The 19,709-nt window shown below is 43.6% G+C and overlaps 1 protein-coding gene across 13 annotated transcripts in view; it reads left to right on the top strand.

The window, feature by feature from the left end:
- ECHDC3 (enoyl-CoA hydratase domain containing 3) overlaps positions 1–19,709 on the top strand; it is a 122,632-nt gene that overhangs the window by 90,566 nt on the left and 12,357 nt on the right. For 12 of the 13 annotated variants that reach the window (XM_073652406.1, XM_073652410.1, XM_073652409.1 and 9 more), the window contains one exon: positions 13,638–13,759. In XM_073652406.1, coding sequence (XP_073508507.1) covers positions 13,648–13,759 — 112 coding nt within the window. In that variant the 5' untranslated portion in view covers positions 13,638–13,647. Of the gene's footprint in view, positions 1–775; positions 893–13,637; positions 13,760–19,709 lie in introns of those variants that run through there. The other variant, XM_073652414.1, reaches the window with a different exon arrangement.

Below are 19,709 nucleotides of genomic sequence, written 5' to 3'. Positions count from 1 at the left end.
GTGCTCTAAAATTTCCTGGTAGACGGCTGCACTGACTTTGGTCTTGATAAAACACTGGAACTATCCCAGCAGATGACATGGCTCCCCAAACCATCACTGATTTTGGAAACTTCACACTAGACCTCAAGCAGCTTGGATTGTGTGCCTCTCCACTCTTCTTCCAGACTCTGGGACCTTGATTTCCAAATGAAATGCAAAATTTACTTTCATCTGAAAACAACACCTTGGACCACTGAGCAACAGTCCAGGTCTTTTTCTCCTTGGTCCAGGTAAGACGCTTCTGGCGTTGTCTATTGGTCATGAGTGGCTTGACACAAGGAATGCGACACGTGTAGCCCATGTGCTGGATACGTCTGTGTGTGGTGGCTCTTGAAGCAATGACTCCAGCAGCAGTCCACTCCTTGTGAATTTCTCCCAAATTTTTGAATGGCCTTTTCTTAACAATCCTTTCAAGGCTGTGGTTATCCCTGTTGCTTGTGCACCTTTTTCTATCACACTTTTCCCTTCCATTCAACTTTCCATTAATATGCATGGATACAGCACTCTGTGAACAGCCTGCTTCTTTAGCAATAACCTTTTGCGGCTTACCCTCCTTGTGGAGTGTGTCAATGACTGCCTTCTGGACATCTGTCAAGTCAGCAGTCTTAACCATGATTGTGGAGCCTACTGAAACAGACTAAGAGACCTTTTTAAACGTGTAGGAAGCCTTTGCATGTGTTTTTTGTCAATCATTCTAATTTACATAGATAATGACTTTTGTGTTTTCATAGGCTGTAAGCCATAATCATCAACATTAACAGAAGGTAGCAGGCCATCGCTATGGGCAGGACCTACCTGGGAGCGCCAGCGGTGTATGAGGCATCCTCGCGCGGGCGCGCACTTCCGTCCTCCAGTAAGTCGCAGCCTGATGACATCACCACGCCTCGAGGACATCATGTGACCGGAACCCGGAAGTTGGGTTACCGGCATCTGTTTGTTAGTGCGGTATTAACCGCGATGCATGTGTCCCTGAAAAGGAGAAAAAAAAAAAAAAAAGGTCGACAGCTCCATTTCCATGTATAAGTGGAGAAGCTGCTGTGGACCTGCGCCCCTGTCTGGGGTCGACAGCTCCAGTTCCGTGCATCAGTGGAGAAGCTGCTGTGGAACTGCGCCCCTGTCTGGGATCAGCAGCTCCAGCTCTGCACATCAATGGGAGCACCTGTTGAGCTGCGCCCCTGCCTGGGGGCAGCAGCTCCTGCTTTGATCGGCGCACTATGGAGGCGTCCCTGCCTGGGATTTACCACCCCAGTATTGCCCAGGCATGGAGGGAGAGGAACAGGCCTGTGACTCGTTCCTGCCTCCGAATCCTTGCAGCTGATGGTGAGTGATCTTCGTGAATGTTTACCTTGTTTATGGGGCCCTTTCCTTGTTATGGTTACTAGGAAAGGCTGAAGGATGTTGGCGCAAAACTCAATGGATGTGTGTGCGCTCTGTAAGACCCCATCTGGGCCAAGGGCATCGTGCTTTAAAATTGGCTTCAGGATGGAAGCTGGACCTTAGACCTCTAGGCTAAAGTTAGCCACATGTCTGGGCCGCCAGAGCCTCATGATTGGCCTTCAGAATTTACCACAAAAATGAGCCTCAATCTGCTCAGTAAATGTTAAAGTAACACTCAGAGGTTTTTACTGTTGTCCTCCAGTCTGTTTACTCCATCCATAGGACGGCACATGGTGTTAATACAGCACATGGTCTCTGTGAAGGTCTGCTGCCCAGCTGCGGCTCCTTCGGGTGGGGCTAGTCTGACAATTGAGATTTACCACCCAAAGGAAAGGTTTATCCTTCATTCAGATGGATTACTCTTTTAAATATAAATCTGAGCACAGTGCCTTATAAAGCCTCTTTGCGCTTCACAAAGAGCACATCATAGCTCTTTATATCACATCATAGTGCCTCATGCCACATCTTAATGCCTCATGGCACATCATAGTGCGTCATGGCATAGCGCTTTATAGCACATCATAGTGCCTCACAGCGCCTCATGGCACATCACAGCGCCTCATGGCACATCATAGCGCCTCATAGCATAGCGCCTCATGGCACATCATAGTGCATCATAGCATAGAGCTTCATAGCACATCATAGTGCCTCGCCTCATGTTGCCTCATAGTGCGTCATGGCATAGCGCTTTATAGCACATCATAGTGCCTCATGGCACATCATAGTGCCTCATCGCATAGCGCTTTATAGCACATCATAGTGCCTAACGGCACATCATAGTGCATCATAGCATAGCGGTTCATAGCACATCATAGTGCCTCACCTCATGGCACATCATAGTGCGTCATGGCATAGCGCTTTATAGCACATCATAGTGCCTCATCGCATAGCGCTTTATAGCACATCATAGTGCATCATAGCATAGCGGTTCATAGCACATCATAGTGCCTCACCTCATGGCACATCATAGTGCCTCATTGCACATCATAGTGCGTCATGGCATAGCGGTTTATAGCACATCATAGTGCCTCACAGTGCCTCATGGCACATCATAGTGCCTCATGGCACATCATAGTGCCTCATGGCACATCATAGTGCCTCATGGCACATTATAGTGCCTCATAGCATAGCACCTCATGGCACATCATAGTGCATCATAGCATAGCGCTTTATAGCACATCATAGTGCCTCATGGCACATCATAGTGCGTCCTAGCATAGCGCTTCATAGCACATCTTGGCACATCATAGCATGGTGCCTCTTGGCGCATCATAGCATGGTGCCTCTTGGCGCACCATAGCATGGTGCCTCTTGGCGCATCATAGCATGGTGCCTCATGGCATAGCTTTTCATGTCACTTAGTGCCGCATAGCGCTTCACAGTGCCTCGTAACGCATGTTAGTGTCTCAAAGCACGTCATAGTGCCGTATAGCGTCTCATAGTGCTTTATAGTGCCTCATGGCATAACGCCTTATGGCTCTTCATAGCATAACATATTATAGTGATGCATATCATAGTGCCTTATGGTGCATTCATAGTGCCGTATAGCGCCTGTTAGTACCTCATAGCGATTCAGTGCCTTTTAGTACCTAATGGGGCCTCATAGTATCTCTCAGTGCTTCAGGGTGCCCCTGTGCCTTGTAGTGCTTTTATAGGGTGTCTGTACCTCATAGTCCCTCTTTGTAAAGGTACTGGGAAAAAAAAAAAAAAAGAGGAATTTGATTAAAATCTGGTGGCGGAGGGGTGGATCAAGGCCTATTTAACTGGCCAGGCACCACTGTTCAGGGCTTCCCAGCTTCATTCTCCCCATCATGGAGTTTGATGCTGCTGCAGTAGCTGCTGCTGCTGTTCACTAAGTTGAGCAGCTGCCATCTCCACCATCTCAGCGGCAGTTTGGGGAGCCCCAAAAGGTGCATCGCCCGCGTGTTTCTGGTTATGCCCGGTCCTCAGGAAAACGAGGTTCGGTGTCTAAGTCCAGTCATCACGGCTCCAGCAGGATGGACGAATCTGCAGCCTTCAGGGATGATCCCCCGGCTGAGAAGGGTCCTTCCTCCAAATCGGTACCAGCCTTTTGAGCCACCTGGATTTCGGAAGGCCATGGTTCTAAGAAAGATCAGAGAGGACAAGGCGAGGGTCCTTCTGGTCGCCCCCTTTTGGCCCAGGAGGCCCTGGTTCTCATGCCTGAGGAACATGTCCATCTCCGATCCTTGGGTCCTACCAGAAATCCCGGATCTCCTCGGCCAGGGTCCGATACTCCATGCTCAAGCTCCTGGCCTCCACTTGACGGTGGGGAATTTGAGAGGTCCCTGTTAGAACGCAAAGGATTCTCCCGAGATCTAGTGACTACACTAATGCATAGTAGAAAACCTGTCACGTCCAGGATTTACACTAGAACTTGGAAAACATTTTTTTAATATTTCTCTGGTTCTACAGTTGATACGGGAGCTCCAATTAGTAACATTTTAGGATTTTTACAGAAGGGCCTCGAGATGGGGTTGGCGACAAGCACCCTTAAAGTCCAAGTCTCGGCCTTAGGTGCTCTATATAGCTGTGACTTGGCAGGGAATTACTGGATTTCTCGCTTTATCAGAGCTGTGTTGAGATCCAGACCGGTTATCAAAAGCAATTTAGTACCCTGGGATCTAAATTTAGTTCTAAAAGCATTAACCGGTTCACCTTTTGAACCAATAGAGTCGGCATCTCTTAAGTCCATCTCCCTTAAAACAGCGCTTCTAATAGCTCTAACATCAGCTAGAAGGGTTAGTGATATCTAGGCTCTGTCTTCATCCCCACCTTTCACTCAAATCCTGGACGATAGAATAATTCTTAGAACCCGGCATATCTCCCTAAAGTAGCTTCCCGTTTCCATAGACTCCAGGAAATAATACTTCCCTCATTCTGTCCTAATCCAATAAACCAAAAAGAAGCAGAGTTCCATTCCTTAGATGTTAGGTACTTAATCACACATCTTCTGTCGGTCACCCAGGCCTTCAGGAAAGATAGTTCCTTATTTATCTCCTTCCAAGGGCTGAGGAAGGGGCTTAAGGTTACTAAATCCACCATAGCTAGGTGGATCAGGGAGGCTATTACTCTAGCCTATGTCTCCAGCGGTGAGGAAGCGCCACAGAGGTTGAAGGCTCACTCTATACGGGCAGTGGCGACCTCGTGGGCGGAGAAAACTGGTGTCTCGATGGAAGACATATGTAAGGCTGCTACCTGGTCTTCTCCATCTATATTCTGTAGGCACTATAGACTGGATTTGGGTGTTCCATCCAACCTCACATTTGGGAGAAGAGTGCTCCAGGCTGTGGCCCCTCCCTAGACTTTTTTCATCTCTGCAATTCTCTCGTGGTGCTGTCATGGTCGACCTATTAAAGTCATAAGTTACTTACCGGCAACGGGATTTTTCGGAGACCATGACAGCACCCTTATATTCCCTCCCTTCACCATATGGGAGCTCTCCTCATCTATTAATTACAACCTTTTCTCACTTAGTGGTGTTGTATAAAAATGTTATTTTTATGATTGTTTTGTTATGTCTACTAACCTGGCGGTCCTCTCAATGCTCTGTAATCCAAACTGAGGCGAGAGGTAGGGCCGCCCCCTTTTAAGCCTGTAGGTTTCCTGTCCTTGGTGGGCGGATCCCCTCTCTCGTGGTGCTGTCATGGTCTCCGAAAAATCCCGTTACCGGTAAGTAACTTATGACTTTTACACAGGGACACTGCGGGAGCAGACTACTACCCTCATCATTGTCCCTGCTGGTGCTGATCGAAGCGCCGGTAGAGAACCATGATGAGGGCAGTGTTCAGCACCCGGCGCTTGGGAACAGCGCTAACTGTAGCGCTGATTTCCAGGCGCCAGTACATGTCACACGGATGACACACGGATGTCATCTGTGTGGGACATTTTGCAGACCGTGCATCCACAAAAAAACGGACATGTCAGCGTGTGGAGCACACAGTCCGTGGAAACACACTGACATGTGCACAGACCCATAGATTTAAATGAGTCTGCGTGTGTCAGTGTCTCAAGTACATGTGGAAACTGTCACCACACGTAGTGGAAACTGTCACCACACGTACTGAAAACACTTATGTGTGGAAGAGCCCAAAGAAAGAGACTGGGCAAAAATGACATGCATGGCAGAGTTCCAAGATGAAAACCACTGCTGAGCAAAAAGAACATGAAGGCTCGTCTCAGTTTTGCCAGAAAACATGATGATCACCAAGAGTTTTGGGAGAATACTCTGTGGACTGATGAGACAAAAGTTGAACTTTTTGGAAGGTGTATGTCCCATTACATTTGGCGTAGAAGTAACGCAGCATTTCAGAGAAGGAACATCGTACCAACAGTAAAATGTGGTGGTAATGTGATGGTCTGGGACTGTTTTGCTGGTTCAGGACCTGGAACACTTGCTGTGGTAAATGGAACCATGAATTCTGCTGTCTAGCAAAAAATCCTGAAGGAGAATGTCCAGCCATCTGTTCGTGACCTCAAGCTGAAGAGAACTTGGGTTATGCAGCATGACTATGATCCAAAATACAACAGCAAGTCAACCTCTGAATGGCTTAAAAAAAACAAAATTAAGACTTTGTAGCGGCCTAGTCAAAGTCCTGACCTTAATCCGATTGAGATGCTGTGTCATGACCTTAAAAAAGGCGGTTCATACTCGGAAACCTTCCAATGTGGCTGAATTACAACAATTTAGCAAAGATGAGTGGGCCAAAATTCCTCCAGAGCGTTGTAAAAGACTCATTTCCAGTTATCGCAAACGCTTGATTGCAGTTGTTACTGCTAAGGGTGGCCCCACCAGTTATTTGGTATAGGGGCCGGGGGCAATCACTTTTTCACACAGGGCCCAGTAGGTTTGGATTTTTTTTACCCTTACTAATAAAGACCTTCATTTAAAAACTGCATTTTGTGTTATCTTTGTCTAATATTTAAATTTGTTTTGTGATCTGAAACATTTAAGTGTGATAAACATGCAAAAGAATAAGAAATCAGGAAGGGGGCAAACAGTTTTTGACACCACTGTATAAAGATATAGTATTTTTAGTCCATTTGCTGTATGCAAGATAACAGACAAGTTTAAAGCGTAACCTCATTTTTTAAATTTATATATTTTTTTGTTTTAAATCAATAGAACTTGTGAAAAACAAATTTTGTCATATCTTATCAAAGAAATATGCTGCTTTCTCCTCCTTGACTAATCGTTCACACTGTAAAAATCTATTCAGTGAAGACTTACTTTCCTATTACTGAGATGGGAGGTTACAGTTGGTGCTCATAAGATTTTATGGAGTGGAGAGGGAGGAACTAGAGGCAAACACAGGCAAGTTCTCCTGAAAGTACAGTTACACTAGTGAGCAGTGACTGTCATCTCCTATCTCGGTATTGGGAAATCTGACTTCATTGAACAGAGAGTGAAAGATCAATCCAGAAGGAGAAAGAAGCAGATTTCTCTGATATGAAAGTAACCATTTTTGTAATATCTCTTATGTACTATCAATTTATGAAATAAAAATTAAATTGACTTAAACTTGACAGCCTCAAAAGTGTATGTGCACTTCTGGAGAGTCTAATTCCCTTCCTTTACTTAACTGACAGCTCAGTGGCTGTATAGTGAAGCAAGCGAGCAGTCACTCAAGCAGAAGAAAGCAGGAAATCGAGCCGGAGAGGCAAAGGCTCGGGAAGTGCTTTGACATGCCCAAAACAATACAACTTTATTTGTATATGTAAAGCAGCTATTTCTTACATAAGTAGATCGTGATGACAGGTTCCCTTTAAAGCCTTGATGTTCCTTGACATACCATTGTGGCATGAAATTGGTGCAGACGTATGGAGGAGGCTGAGCAGCAGGGTTGGAGTCTATGTCCATTTTGGTGGAGTTGGAGTCAGTATAAAATGGACCGACTCCAGACAATATATAATAAACTGGGTACAGTAATACAATGCAAGATGTGCTAAATATTTTTTCATAAGAATTTGGGAAAATTATGAAATGTTCTATTCCTGATCTAATGATTTAGGCTTTTAGTTGAGATGAATCTGTGCTGCACTTTATTTGCATGCTCAGTAGTGAGGAGTTGGAGTCATGGAGTCAGATGTATTGAGGAGTCGGAGTACTGGTCAACAGCAGAGTTCGCAAAACACAAGCATGCAGCTGTTTGTAACAGCAGCGATCAGAGCTGAGCTTTTAACCCCTTTAATGCCACTGTCAATCCTTGATAGCGGCGTTTTAGCCAAGCAACTGTGCCTTAGGTCCACTCCAGCATCACTGGGTGCAGATGGGATGCAATGGCAGCCAGGAGCCTGCTGAAGGCCTCTGCCACTGTCATTTTGCTACCTCTGTGAATACTCTAGCACTGCAGTATATAGAACAAGTCCCATGGACTTTAAAAAAAAAAAAAAAAAAAAAAAAAAAAAAAAAGAAGAAAAAAAAATTGAAATTTTTCCTCAGTCAGGGAAAGAGCAAATAAATGCTTAAATTGCTGTTTACGCACAAAAAAAATTCAGTAAAAAGCGATCGAAATATAATATGTACCCCAGAATGACACCAATAATGAAAAAATAAAAAGTTACAAGATATTTCATTTTAAAAAAAGGAGCAGTTGCCAGTGTAATATGTAATGGCCAATCTCTGCTCTCCTGATCTTACTGCAAAGCTGTGTGTGATTATACCTGACACATCCGCAGGTTCCACTCAGCTTCCATCTCACAATCAGTCAGTGTTGCAATAGTGTTGCAATACAGCAGAGCTGTGATCTGCAGCAAATGTGTTTGTAAGGTGATACATTTCAGTTCTCCTGTTCTGTGTTAGTCACATGTCCCACACTCCCTCTTTTATTTAAAATCTATGGAGGCAGATTCTCATGCAGATCAGTGTCAGACCTAGAGCCCCGAACAGCTCATTTATTTATATAGATAGATAGATACAAAAAAGTGAATTTCTCTGGAATAAAACATTGGGTCGCAGATCTAGACGTCTTAGAAGGGTTGATCCTACTGACCAGGTCTGTGGAGTCGGTAAGCCAAACCTCCGACTCCAACTCCGATTCCTCAATTTCCATGACACCGACTCTGACTCCCTCATACATGGCTCATGTTTAAGTGATAAATTTACTGTAGCACAGATTCATCTCAGCTAAAAGTCTAAACCCTTAGATCAGGAATAGGACAGACATTTATAGGACATTTCAGAACTTTCCCAAATTCTTATGAAAAAATATTCCCCACAAACTGCATTGAACTACAGTCATGGCCAAAAGTTTTGAGAATGACACCAAAATTATATTTTCACATGATCTGCTGGCCTCTCGTTTTTATTAGTGTTTGTCTGATGTTTATATCACATACAGAAATATAATTGCAATCATATTATGAGTACCAATAGGTTATATTGACAGTTAGAATGAGTTAATGCAGCAAGTCAATATTTGCAGTGTTGCCCCTTCTTCAAGACCTCTGTAATTCTCCCTGGCATGCTCTCAATCAACTTTTGGACCAAATCCTGACTGATAGCAGTCCATTCTTGCATAATCAATGCTTGCATTTTGCCAGAATTTCTTGGTTTTTGTTTGTTCACCCGTCTCTTGATGATTGACCACAAGTTCTCAATGGGATTAAGATCTGGGGAGTTTCCAGGCCATGGACCCAAAATCTCTGTTTTGTTCCATGAGCCATTTAGTTATCACCTTTGCTTTATGGCAAGGTGCTCCATCATGCTGGAAAAGGCATTGTTGGGCGCCAAACTGCTCTTGGACGGTTGGGAGAAGTTGCTCTTGGAGGACATTCTGGTACCATTCTTTATTCATGGCTGTGTTTTTAGGCAAGACTGTGAGTGAGCCGATTCCCTTGGCTGAGAAGCAACCCCACACATGAATGGTTTCAGGATGCTTTACAGTTGGCATGAGACAAGACTGGTGGTAGCGCTCACCTCTTCTTCTCCGAATAAGCTGTTTTCCAGATGTCCCAAACAATCGAAAAGGGGATTCATCAGAGAAAATGACTTTGCCCCAGTCCTCAGCAGTCCACTCCCTGTACCTTTTGCAGAATATCAGTCGGTCCCTGATGTTTTTTCTGGAGAGAAGTGGCTTCTTTGCTGCCCTCCTTGAAACCAGCCCTTGCTCAAAGAGTCTCCGCCTCACAGTGCGTGCAGAAGCACTCACACCAGCCTGCCGCCATTCATGAGCAAGCTCGGCACTGCTGGTAGTCCGATCCCGCAGCTGAAACCGTTTTAAGATACGGTCCTGGCGCTTGCTGGTCTTTCTTGGGCGCCCTGGAACCTTTTTGACAACAATGGAAGCTCTCTCCTTGAAGTTCTTGATGATGCGATAGATTGTTGAATGAGGTGCAATCTTTGTAGCTGCGATACTCTTCCCTGTTAGGCCATTTTTGTGCAGTGCAATGATGGCTGCACGTGTTTCTTTAGAGATAACCATGGTTAACTGAAGAGAAACAATGATACCAAGAACCAGCCTCCTTTTAAAGTGTCCAGTGATGTCATTCTTACTTAATCATGACTGACTGATCGCCAGCCCTGTCCTCATCAACACCCACACCTGTGTTAATGGATCAATCACTAAAACGATGTTAGCTGCTCCTTTTAAGGCAGGACTGCAATGATGTTGAAATGTGTTTTGGGGGTTAAAGTTCATTTTCTGGGCAAATATTGACTTTGCAAGTACAGTAATTGCTGTTAAGCTGATCACTCTTTGACATTCAGGAGTATATGCAAATTGTCATTACAAAAAATGAAGCAGTAAACTTTGGGAAAATTACTATTTATCTCATTCTCAATACTTTTGGCCATGACTGTACTGTACCCAATTTATTATATATTTTAGGAGTTGGAGTTGGTCCATTTTATTATGATTCCGACTTCACCAAAATGGACATCGACTCCACAGCCCTGTTACTGACAGATTCCCTTTAGGCTATGTGCCCACGATGCAGAAATGCTCCGGATTTTTTCCTGAGCGTTTCTGCATCTCCCTTGCAGAAAAAACGCATGCGGATTGTACATACGTTTTTGCTGCCAGGGACATGCGGAAGTGAAGCGGTCTTCACATGCATTTCTGCATGCGGGTTGTCAAGCGCTTTCCAAGCGATTTTAGCATCACTTGTAAAGTGCTTGACAACTTGGTCACACTATATAAATCCATGCAACCGGCATGGATTTATATAGTGTGACCGAAAGAATGGTAAAAAATAAAAAACAAATACTTACCTTCTGATGGCCCCCGGTGTCCTCGTCTTGGCTTACCGGCAGCTCGCGGTAGACTAAAGGACCTGCCGACGTCAGCGGTCGCGTGACCCGTCACATGACTAAATGACGTCAGCGCAGGTCCTTTAGTCTACCGCGAGCTACTGGCAAGCCAAGACGAGGACACCGGGGGCCATCAGAAGGTAAGTATATTTATTTTTTATTTTATTCTTTTTTTTACAGGTTCTATAGTACCCGGGTCCGGAGGAGAGTCTCCTCTTCTCCAGACCCGGGTAACATCCGCACAGTGAAACGCATGGAATCCGCATCTGTAGATGCAGTGATGCGGATTCCATGCGGTCCAATACAAGTCAATCGCGGCAAAAACGCTGCGATTCCACAAAATAATTGGTTGTGCTGCGGAAATTTCCGCAGCATGTGCACAGCACATGCGGATTATCATTGGGGAACATGGCGGATCTTCTACCAAGCATTTTTTAAGCGTTTCTGCAGCGGAATTGCCGCTGCGGAAATGCTTAAAAAACGCATAGTGGGCACACAGCCTTAAAGAGTAAAGAAGTTTTCTGAGATTTTAAGAAAATCAACAGAATGGAGGAGATAGCTGGCCTCTGTTTACTCTGCTGAAGTAAAAATGTTCCCTTCTACCCACCCCAAAATACCCCTGCAAACAATCACAACCTTAATGTGAAAGCAAGCTATTCTAATATATAACTTTTTTGATCAGTGGTGGTCTGACTGCAGGGACCCTCTCGGATTGGCAGACTAGAGCGACAGTGCACATGCTCAACCACTATTCCATTCATTCCCTATGAGGTTTCTGAGCTCTGTACTTGGCTTTATCTGGCAGTCCCATGGAAAATAAATGAAGCGGTGGCCAGGCATGCATACTTACACTCCATTTTTGTAACGGGTGTAAAAATTTGCTCTTCTGCCAATCGGTGCCTGTCCAAATGGTCAGACCCCCACCATTTAGTAAGTTATCACTGGAAAACCTGTTTTAATTTTCTTCCGATTTCGGACATCTTCTTTACAAGAGCCTCAGTGTTTTACTCTGAAGTTATTTGTGAAAGGTATAAGGCTAAGTGTATACTGCAGTTGGGAAAAGCTGCTGGCAAATGCTTCAATACAAAAAGTAAAACTCATATTATATAGAGTCATTACAAACAGAGTGATCTATTTCAAGTGTTTATTTCTGTTAATGTTGATGATTATGGCTTACAGCCAATGAAAACACAAAAGTCATTATCTCAGTAAATTAGAATACTTTATAATAACAGCTTGAAAAATGTTTTTAAAATCCGAAATGTTGGCCAACTGAAATGTATGTTCAGTAAATGCACTCCATACTTGGTCGGGGCTTCTTTTGCATCAATTACTGCATCAATGCGTCGTGGCATGGAGGTGATCAGCCTGTGGCACTGCTGAGGTGTTATGGAAGCCCAGGTTGCATTGATAGCAGCCTTCAGCTCGTCTGCATTGTTGGGTCTGGTGTCTCTCATCTTCCTCTTGATAATACCCCATAGATTCTCTATGGGGTTAAGGTTAGGCGTTGCTGGCCAATCAAGCACAGTGATACTGTTGTTTGTAAACCAGGTATTGGTACTTTTGGCAGTGTGGACAGGTGCCAAGTCCTGCTGGGGAATGAAATTTCCATCTCCAAAAAGCTTGTCGGCATAGGGAAGCATGAAGTGCTCTAAAATTTCCTGGTAGACGGCTGCACTGACTTTGGTCTTGATAAAACACAGTGGATCTACACCAGCAGATGACATGGCTCCCCAAACCACCACTGATTGTGGAAACTTCACACTAGACCTCAAGCAGCTTGGATTGTGGCCTCTCCACTCTTCCTCTAGACTCTGGGATCTTGATTTCCAAATGAAAATTGGTACTCTGGGACCTTGTGGAGTGTGTCAATGACTGCCTTCTGGACATCTGTCAAGTCAGCAGGTTTTCCCATTATTGTGGAGCCTACTGAAACAGACTAAGGGACCTGTTTAAATGTGTAGGTGTTTTTTGTTAATTATTTTAATTTACAGAGATAATGACTTTTGTGTTTTCATTGGCTGTAAGCCATAATCCTCAACATTAACAGAAATAAACACTTGAAATAGATCACTCTGTTTGTAATGACTCTATATAATATGAGTTTCACTTTTTGTATTGAAGAACTGAAATAAATTAACTTTTTGATGATATTCTAATTTAGTGAGATGCACCTGTATTTTAATATTTCCCTAGTCCCCTCCATTCATTAGTCAGAGAACAAAATAATGTGGATGGTATCTGACCGGTAAACATATGAAAAGAAAAGAAGGCAGGCTGCAAAATAAGTTAGTAATTATAATTCTGAGTTTCTAAACAGACAGAAACCATCCCTTCACTGTAGTGTGATTTCACCCCCAAACTATTTATATTCGCATGTAGCTCTTTAAAAGACAAGTCCAGCAATACCATTACATTGCCTTCATTATTGAGAAATCAGAGTTTGAATTGATATGCAAATGAGGCTAAAGATCTGAAGCCTCTGTCACTCCAGCTCCAGGAGGAGGACTCCCTGTGATTGCTCCTCCTGCTTGACTGAGAGCATCTGTGCTGTGTGACTTCAAACCAAAGAATCTGTCAATCAAGCAATAAGAGGCTGTGCTGGGCTGGGAATAGAGCTGGAGTGACCCAGCCTTCAGAACTACAGCCTCATATGAATTCAGGCTGATTTCTCAGTAACAGAGGAGCAAACTCTCTAAGTAAATATCACACACGTAGTTTGAAGGTGAAATTCTGCTTATAGATTTGCTTTAATAGGGTTGAACTGCAGTACAAGACATAGTTTTATAGATCATGGAACTACCCAATAATCACACATTGACAACCAATTGTATTTCTTACTTACCATAATTGCAAAGCTTGTTGGTTATAACTATCACCTATTTCTGTACAGGAAAATAACCATGAATAATCCTCAGAAGAGAAATGCCCTGTCACTTGCTATGCTTCAGTCCCTCGAGAAAGACCTCTTACATGAAGTTGATGACAAAGATTTGAGGGTCATTGTTATTGCAGGTATGCCCAGTATTACAGTCTGTAGTCATACATTCTCTTTTATATGAATAATTCATGCACGTCATGATCTAGTGCTCCAAGTATGTTTACAATTGAAATAACTGACCATTAGTAGGTAAGAGGGAAGACCGCGGAAGCGCATTTAATGACAACTCAGAAATAGGTTGTGGTCCTTTAATTATTCATTATTTTAATATAATTATTATTCATTTATTCATAATCAATCTTTTTATTATTTGCCTTCAACTTTAATCATATTGGCCTAATAATCTGTGTGTACAGATCCTTCAATCTGGCTGTAGTTAAATGTGAACAGAGCCAAGTGAAGAGCCACCATAACTGTGTCATCTGTGATCATGTAGAGTGCGTAGCACCTGCTTCATGACCTGGTGAAGGTAACTGTGGCTGACCATCTCACCTATATGAACATGTTGGAGATCCCATAAAAAAAACACAGCAGAATTTCACCACCTAAACTATATATATATAATATACGCACGCACGCACGTAGTTCTTTCAAATACAAATCCAGTCCAGCAATACCTTCACATGACCATTCCATTACGGAGAAATCAGCATTTGAATTGATTTTCAAAATGGGCTGTAGGTCTGAAGCCTCTGTCATTCCAGCTCAGTGCCGCCTCCTCCTGCATGATTGCCAGCCTATATGCGTGACTTCAGGCCAAGGAGCCTTTAGTCAAGCATATGGAGGTCGGGAATAGAGCTGGAGTGACAAAGGCTTCAGATCTACAATAGTTCTTTAGCCTCATTTGCAGATCAATTAAATGTTGATTTCTTAGTAATGGAGGAACAGACATAGGCTGTGTGCCCACTATGTGTTTTTTAAGCATTTCCGCAGCGGCAATTCCGCTGCAGAAACGCTTAAAAAACGCTTGGTAGAAGGCCTGCCATGTTCCCCAATGATAATCCGCATGTGCTGTGCACATGCTGCAGAAATTTCCGCTGCGGATTATCATTGCGGAAAAATCCGCAGCACTACCAATTATTTTGCGTAATCGCTGCGTTTTCTCCGCCATTGACTTGCATTGAATTGCTTAATATCCGCATGACTACATGTGCACATGCGGATATTAAGCGATTCAATGTGCGGATGGTACCCGGGTCTGGAGAAGGAGACTCTCCTCCAGACCCGGGTACCATAGTACCTGTAAAAAAAAAAAAAAAGAATTTTAAAATAAAAAAATACATTATACTCTCCTTCTGATGGCCTCCGGTCTCCACAGCAATGCGTCCTGGCTTACCGGCGGCTCATGATGGTCTAAAAGGACCTTCCATGACATCATTTAATCATATGACTAAATGACATCATGGAAGGTCCTTTTAGACCACCGCGAGCCGCCCAACACACTGGACACACAGGAGGAGACTGGGGGCCATCGGAACGTGAGTTATAATGTTTATTTTTTACCATTCTTTTACTATAACTTGGTCACACTATATAAAATCCATGGCGATTGCTTGGATTTATATAGTGTGACCAAGTTGTCAAGTGCTTTCCAAGTGATGCTAAAATCGCTTGGAAAGCGCTTGACAACCCGCATGCGAAATCGCATGTGAAAAATGCTTCACATCCGCATGTCCCTGGCAGGAAAAACGCATGTACAATCCGCATGTACAATCCGCATGCGCTTTTTCTGCCAGGGGAGATGCAGAAACGCTCAGGAAAAATCCGGAGCATTTCTGCATCGTGGACACATAGCCTTACCATGTAAATGTATTGCTGGATTTGTCTTTGAAAAAGCTACACAGGCGTGGGAGGCGTGAAATCCTGCTGACAATGCCTTTAAGGTTAGAATTCTTCATTGTAACCGATGATATTACAAATGTTTTAGTGAAAAATGTTTACTACATTGTAGAAAATGCAAAAAAAAAGCAGAACTGTTGTTATGCATAAACAAAAACCTTAAAAAAATAAATAAAAGTCAGTCAATAAATGATATTTGCATGCCAAAACATTGCGACAGACATCTCTCCAGGAATAGATGCAGATCCCACAACTGACACCTGCACCTATCAGATAAAAATGTTTGAGATGGGAATATGTATTTAAAGGAAATGTGCTATTAAAAAAAAAAAAATTTTTCAACAATTTTAAAAGAAGTCAACTATTAATGTTTTAAATTAAAAAAAATATTAATTTTCTTTTTTTGTATAAAGCAGGGGTGGGCAATTAATTTTCCCGAGGGGCCACATGAGAGACCATGACTGTTGTGGAGGGCCGAACAAATAGGCTGAACTTTATTCTGCTCAATATTAATATTAACATTAATTACAATTTTTCTTATTATTTTATATTAAATAAGCACTCCCGTCAAAGTTTTTATCCTTTTTAATATATTGCAATCATCATATTATACAGCACTGTGCACTTACAATTGCTCATTTTGCCTTTCTACTCAGCTAATTCTTCTTTTCTTCTCTGCTCTATGTAGAAACAGGAAGTCTCTTCTCTATGCATTTATCATTCACCTCTTCAACTTGTGACCCGGCTGCTCCCTCCTCCCCCCTGCCATAGACTTTTGCAGTGACTCATGACTTGTGCAGAGAGAATTGACCTCCTGTTTCTACATAGAGCTTAGAAGGATTCAACCAGTTAGTTTTTAATCACGGAATGTCATACACCTAATGGAAAACAGAAGAATTTAATTGGGTAGAAAGGCAAAATGAGCAATTGTAAGTACACATTGCTCTATAATATGATGATTGCAATATATTAAGGCCATGTATACACTAGGCGTTTTTGAAGCATTTTTTCATGCAAATTTTCAGCTGTGTTTTACAGTACCAACAAAGTCTATGAAATTTCAGAAATCTCATGCACACACATTTGGTTTTTGTGTCATCAGTATTTTGTGCTTTGCATTGTTTTTTGCACAATAGAGCATGTCACTTATTTCAGCGTTTTTTTCTGCGTTTTCCACCCATTGAAAGTAATGTGTGGTGAAAAAATGCCTCGTGTGAACATAGCTATCAGGTTTTGCTGCGTTTTTAGTAAAAAAAGGGTAAGTACAGCAATATGTGAAACTCATTTATTTTTGTAATTTTACCATCTTGTCTTGGTCACCTGAGATGGCAGTTTGGATTAGGAGAGTTTAATTAAATTACTGATGTGTACAGTGTAAACATTGGCTGATCTAGGTGTGAGATTGAACAACACCTGTGGCCCACGGAGGTGTGAAATTGAACAATCCCTGAGCAACTCAATGGCAGACAATAGTGTGAAAGTAAATAGTGTCCTTCAAACTCAATGCACTGCCAGTGTCTTAGGTAAACTATTCCTGAGCAATTCACCTTCCCCACTGTTAAATTTGAAATTATAGTTAATATGGTTTCACATATCTCTTGCATTGGTGACCTGTGTTCATGCTTCTGTGGTGGAAGCAAAGCTGAACTTTGGGATCCTGAAAAATGCACCAAAAATGCACCAAAACCTGCATTTTTGACACAGCTTCTTTCCTGCCAAGAGATCAGGTTTTGCTGCAGAAAAAAGCTGAAAAAACGCCTAGTGTGAACATACCCTAAGAGGATAAAAATTTTGATGGGAGTGCTTCTTTAATGTTATCACTTAATAGTAAGCAGAATTAAGTATGCTGACATGCCCCTATATATCGTATGACCCTGCACACAGCCCCCTATATACAATATGAGCACCAACACAGCCCCCTACATACAGTATGAGCCTTCACATAGCCTCCTATATGCATGCACACATCCAATACACATATGAGGGAAAAAAAAAACACTAACCTCGCTCCTGCTTTTCCTGTCTCCTGTGCACAGACCCTCCTTACAGCAGATGCGGTGTAATGACATCATGGCGTTTGCTGTCTCACACGCTGATTGGTGGAGGAAGGAGCTCATGGCTCCGTCCTCCACCAATGTATTCACCGCTGTTGCATCCTGAGGATGCTGATAACAGTGACATCGGGAAGCGGGCGGTGGTGGGCATAGTGTGGCCCCTGGGCCACTTTTTTCAACCCTTCGGCTGTCTTCGGTCCATCCACAGGCCGAACTGGATGAGCCACTTTGCCTAGCTCTAGTATAAAATATAAAAAATAATTTTAAAAGATTTGATTTCTACTTTTAAACACTAGGGGGAGCAGCTGCTGAAATTTGCCATGAAAACCTACACGTAGTGTACTGCTAACTCACACGTGTGAGATGTCACTCTTTGGCCGGGGTCCCACTAGTGTATCACATTCGATGTGAGAGCATTGGATGTGATATGCTAATGACACTCGGCTCCTGCTCTGCTGCGAGTGTGACCCGGGTGTCAGTGCTTTGTGCTCCCATCCTCTCCCATAAGAGAATTACAGCACAGGTGTGGAGGAGACAGAGAAACTAATTTCTCCATCTCCTCTGTTGCCAGCGTCCACGGGAATCGCACTGCACTCTGGTAACATCCGAGTGCAGTGCGATGTTTCACACGCACCCATAGACTTATATGGGTGAGTGTGGTCCGATTCATGGGTGCAATCGCAGCATGCTGCGCTTGTTTTCTCATGCCAAATCTGCATGAGAAAATAATCGTAGATGTGAGCTGCAGCATTGGGGCGAGTGCAATCCGATTTTTTTATTGGATTGCACTCGTCCAAATGCATCGCAAGTGGGAGCAATTCCTTTCCCTTCTCTTCCAGGTGTTTGCTTAAAGAAAAGGGTGGATAAATTGAGGATCATAGTGCAAAGCCATATTGTTAGTGACTGCTAAGTAATTCTGACGTGGACAGTGTCACCGAGGACGGCTTGCAGCGCTGATTGTTAGTTGGTGTTGCTCGCTGTATCATGCGCTGAGGTTAGATATGTACACCGTATCACATGATGAGGGCTCAGTGTACTGTATCACATATGACAGGATTAGATACACAAACAGTATCACACACTGGGATGAAATACAGAGTGTATATCAGAATGGGATTAGATACAGGGCTCGGCGGAATGTATCACTCAGGATGGGAGTGTATCGTGCGCTGGGATTAGATACGCGGAGTGTTCAGTGTCAGGCAGCCGATCACCTCTCTGATATGTTCCCCATCCCCCAATCTCCGCTCAGCGTTCACCTCATCCCTGCACCTCCTGTCACTTCTCACGCTGAACCGTGTAAGTAGTGACAGGGGGAAAATGTAGCTACCAATTGTAGCAGGCTACCACAAAATGGTATCTACTCGCAGAAAATTCGACAACTTGACACATTCACAGCGGCAAGCGATTAGCCAACTTCAGTCTTTAACAGACGTCGTAATAAAACCAGCCGACAAGGGGGGCAACATTGTAATTTGGCCCTGCTCACAGTACGAAAAAGAAGCCCTGAAACAACTACGGGATAGTAATACATACTCCAAATTACCATCTAATCCTACCGCCTCCTTTTCCTCCACCCTCCAAGGCATCCTAGCCCGGGCGTGTGAAATGGATATTATTGATAAAAAAACGGTGGAGGCGTTAACAGTACGCTTCCCTCGTACAGCTACATTTTATTTACTTCCTAAAATCCACAAGGACCCCCTCCACCCACCGGGACGTCCGATTGTGTCTGGTATAGGTGGATTGGTGGGCCCTATCTGCACTTTTATTGATAATCACCTTCGCCCACTAGTGGAGACCTTACCTTCCTATGTCAAAGACACATCGGAGGTCCTGAGACGGGTCGACGGGGTCCTTGTGGATAATCAGACCCTATTAGTCACGGCGGATGTTGAAAGCCTCTATACGTGTATCCAACATGAATTGGGCCTGGAAGCTGTGCGCCTCTTCCTCCGGGGCTCCGACCTGGACGGCCCCTCTGGTGACTTTTTGCTCGAGCTCCTGCGCTTTGTCCTGCATCATAATTATTTTTTATTTAAGGATACTGTCTATCTTCAGCGACGTGGCACGGCCATGGGAGCGGCCTGTGCACCCCCATACGCCAATCTCTTCCTGGGTGCTTGGGAAA

Source organism: Phyllobates terribilis, unplaced genomic scaffold (assembly GCF_046119375.1).
Source record: "Phyllobates terribilis strain yellow unplaced genomic scaffold, ASM4611937v1 Scaffold_11__3_contigs__length_659146591, whole genome shotgun sequence".
Classification (NCBI taxonomy): Eukaryota; Metazoa; Chordata; class Amphibia; order Anura; family Dendrobatidae; genus Phyllobates; species Phyllobates terribilis.
Note: the sequence above shows the minus strand (reverse complement) of the source record. Positions and strands in the feature narration are given on the sequence as shown.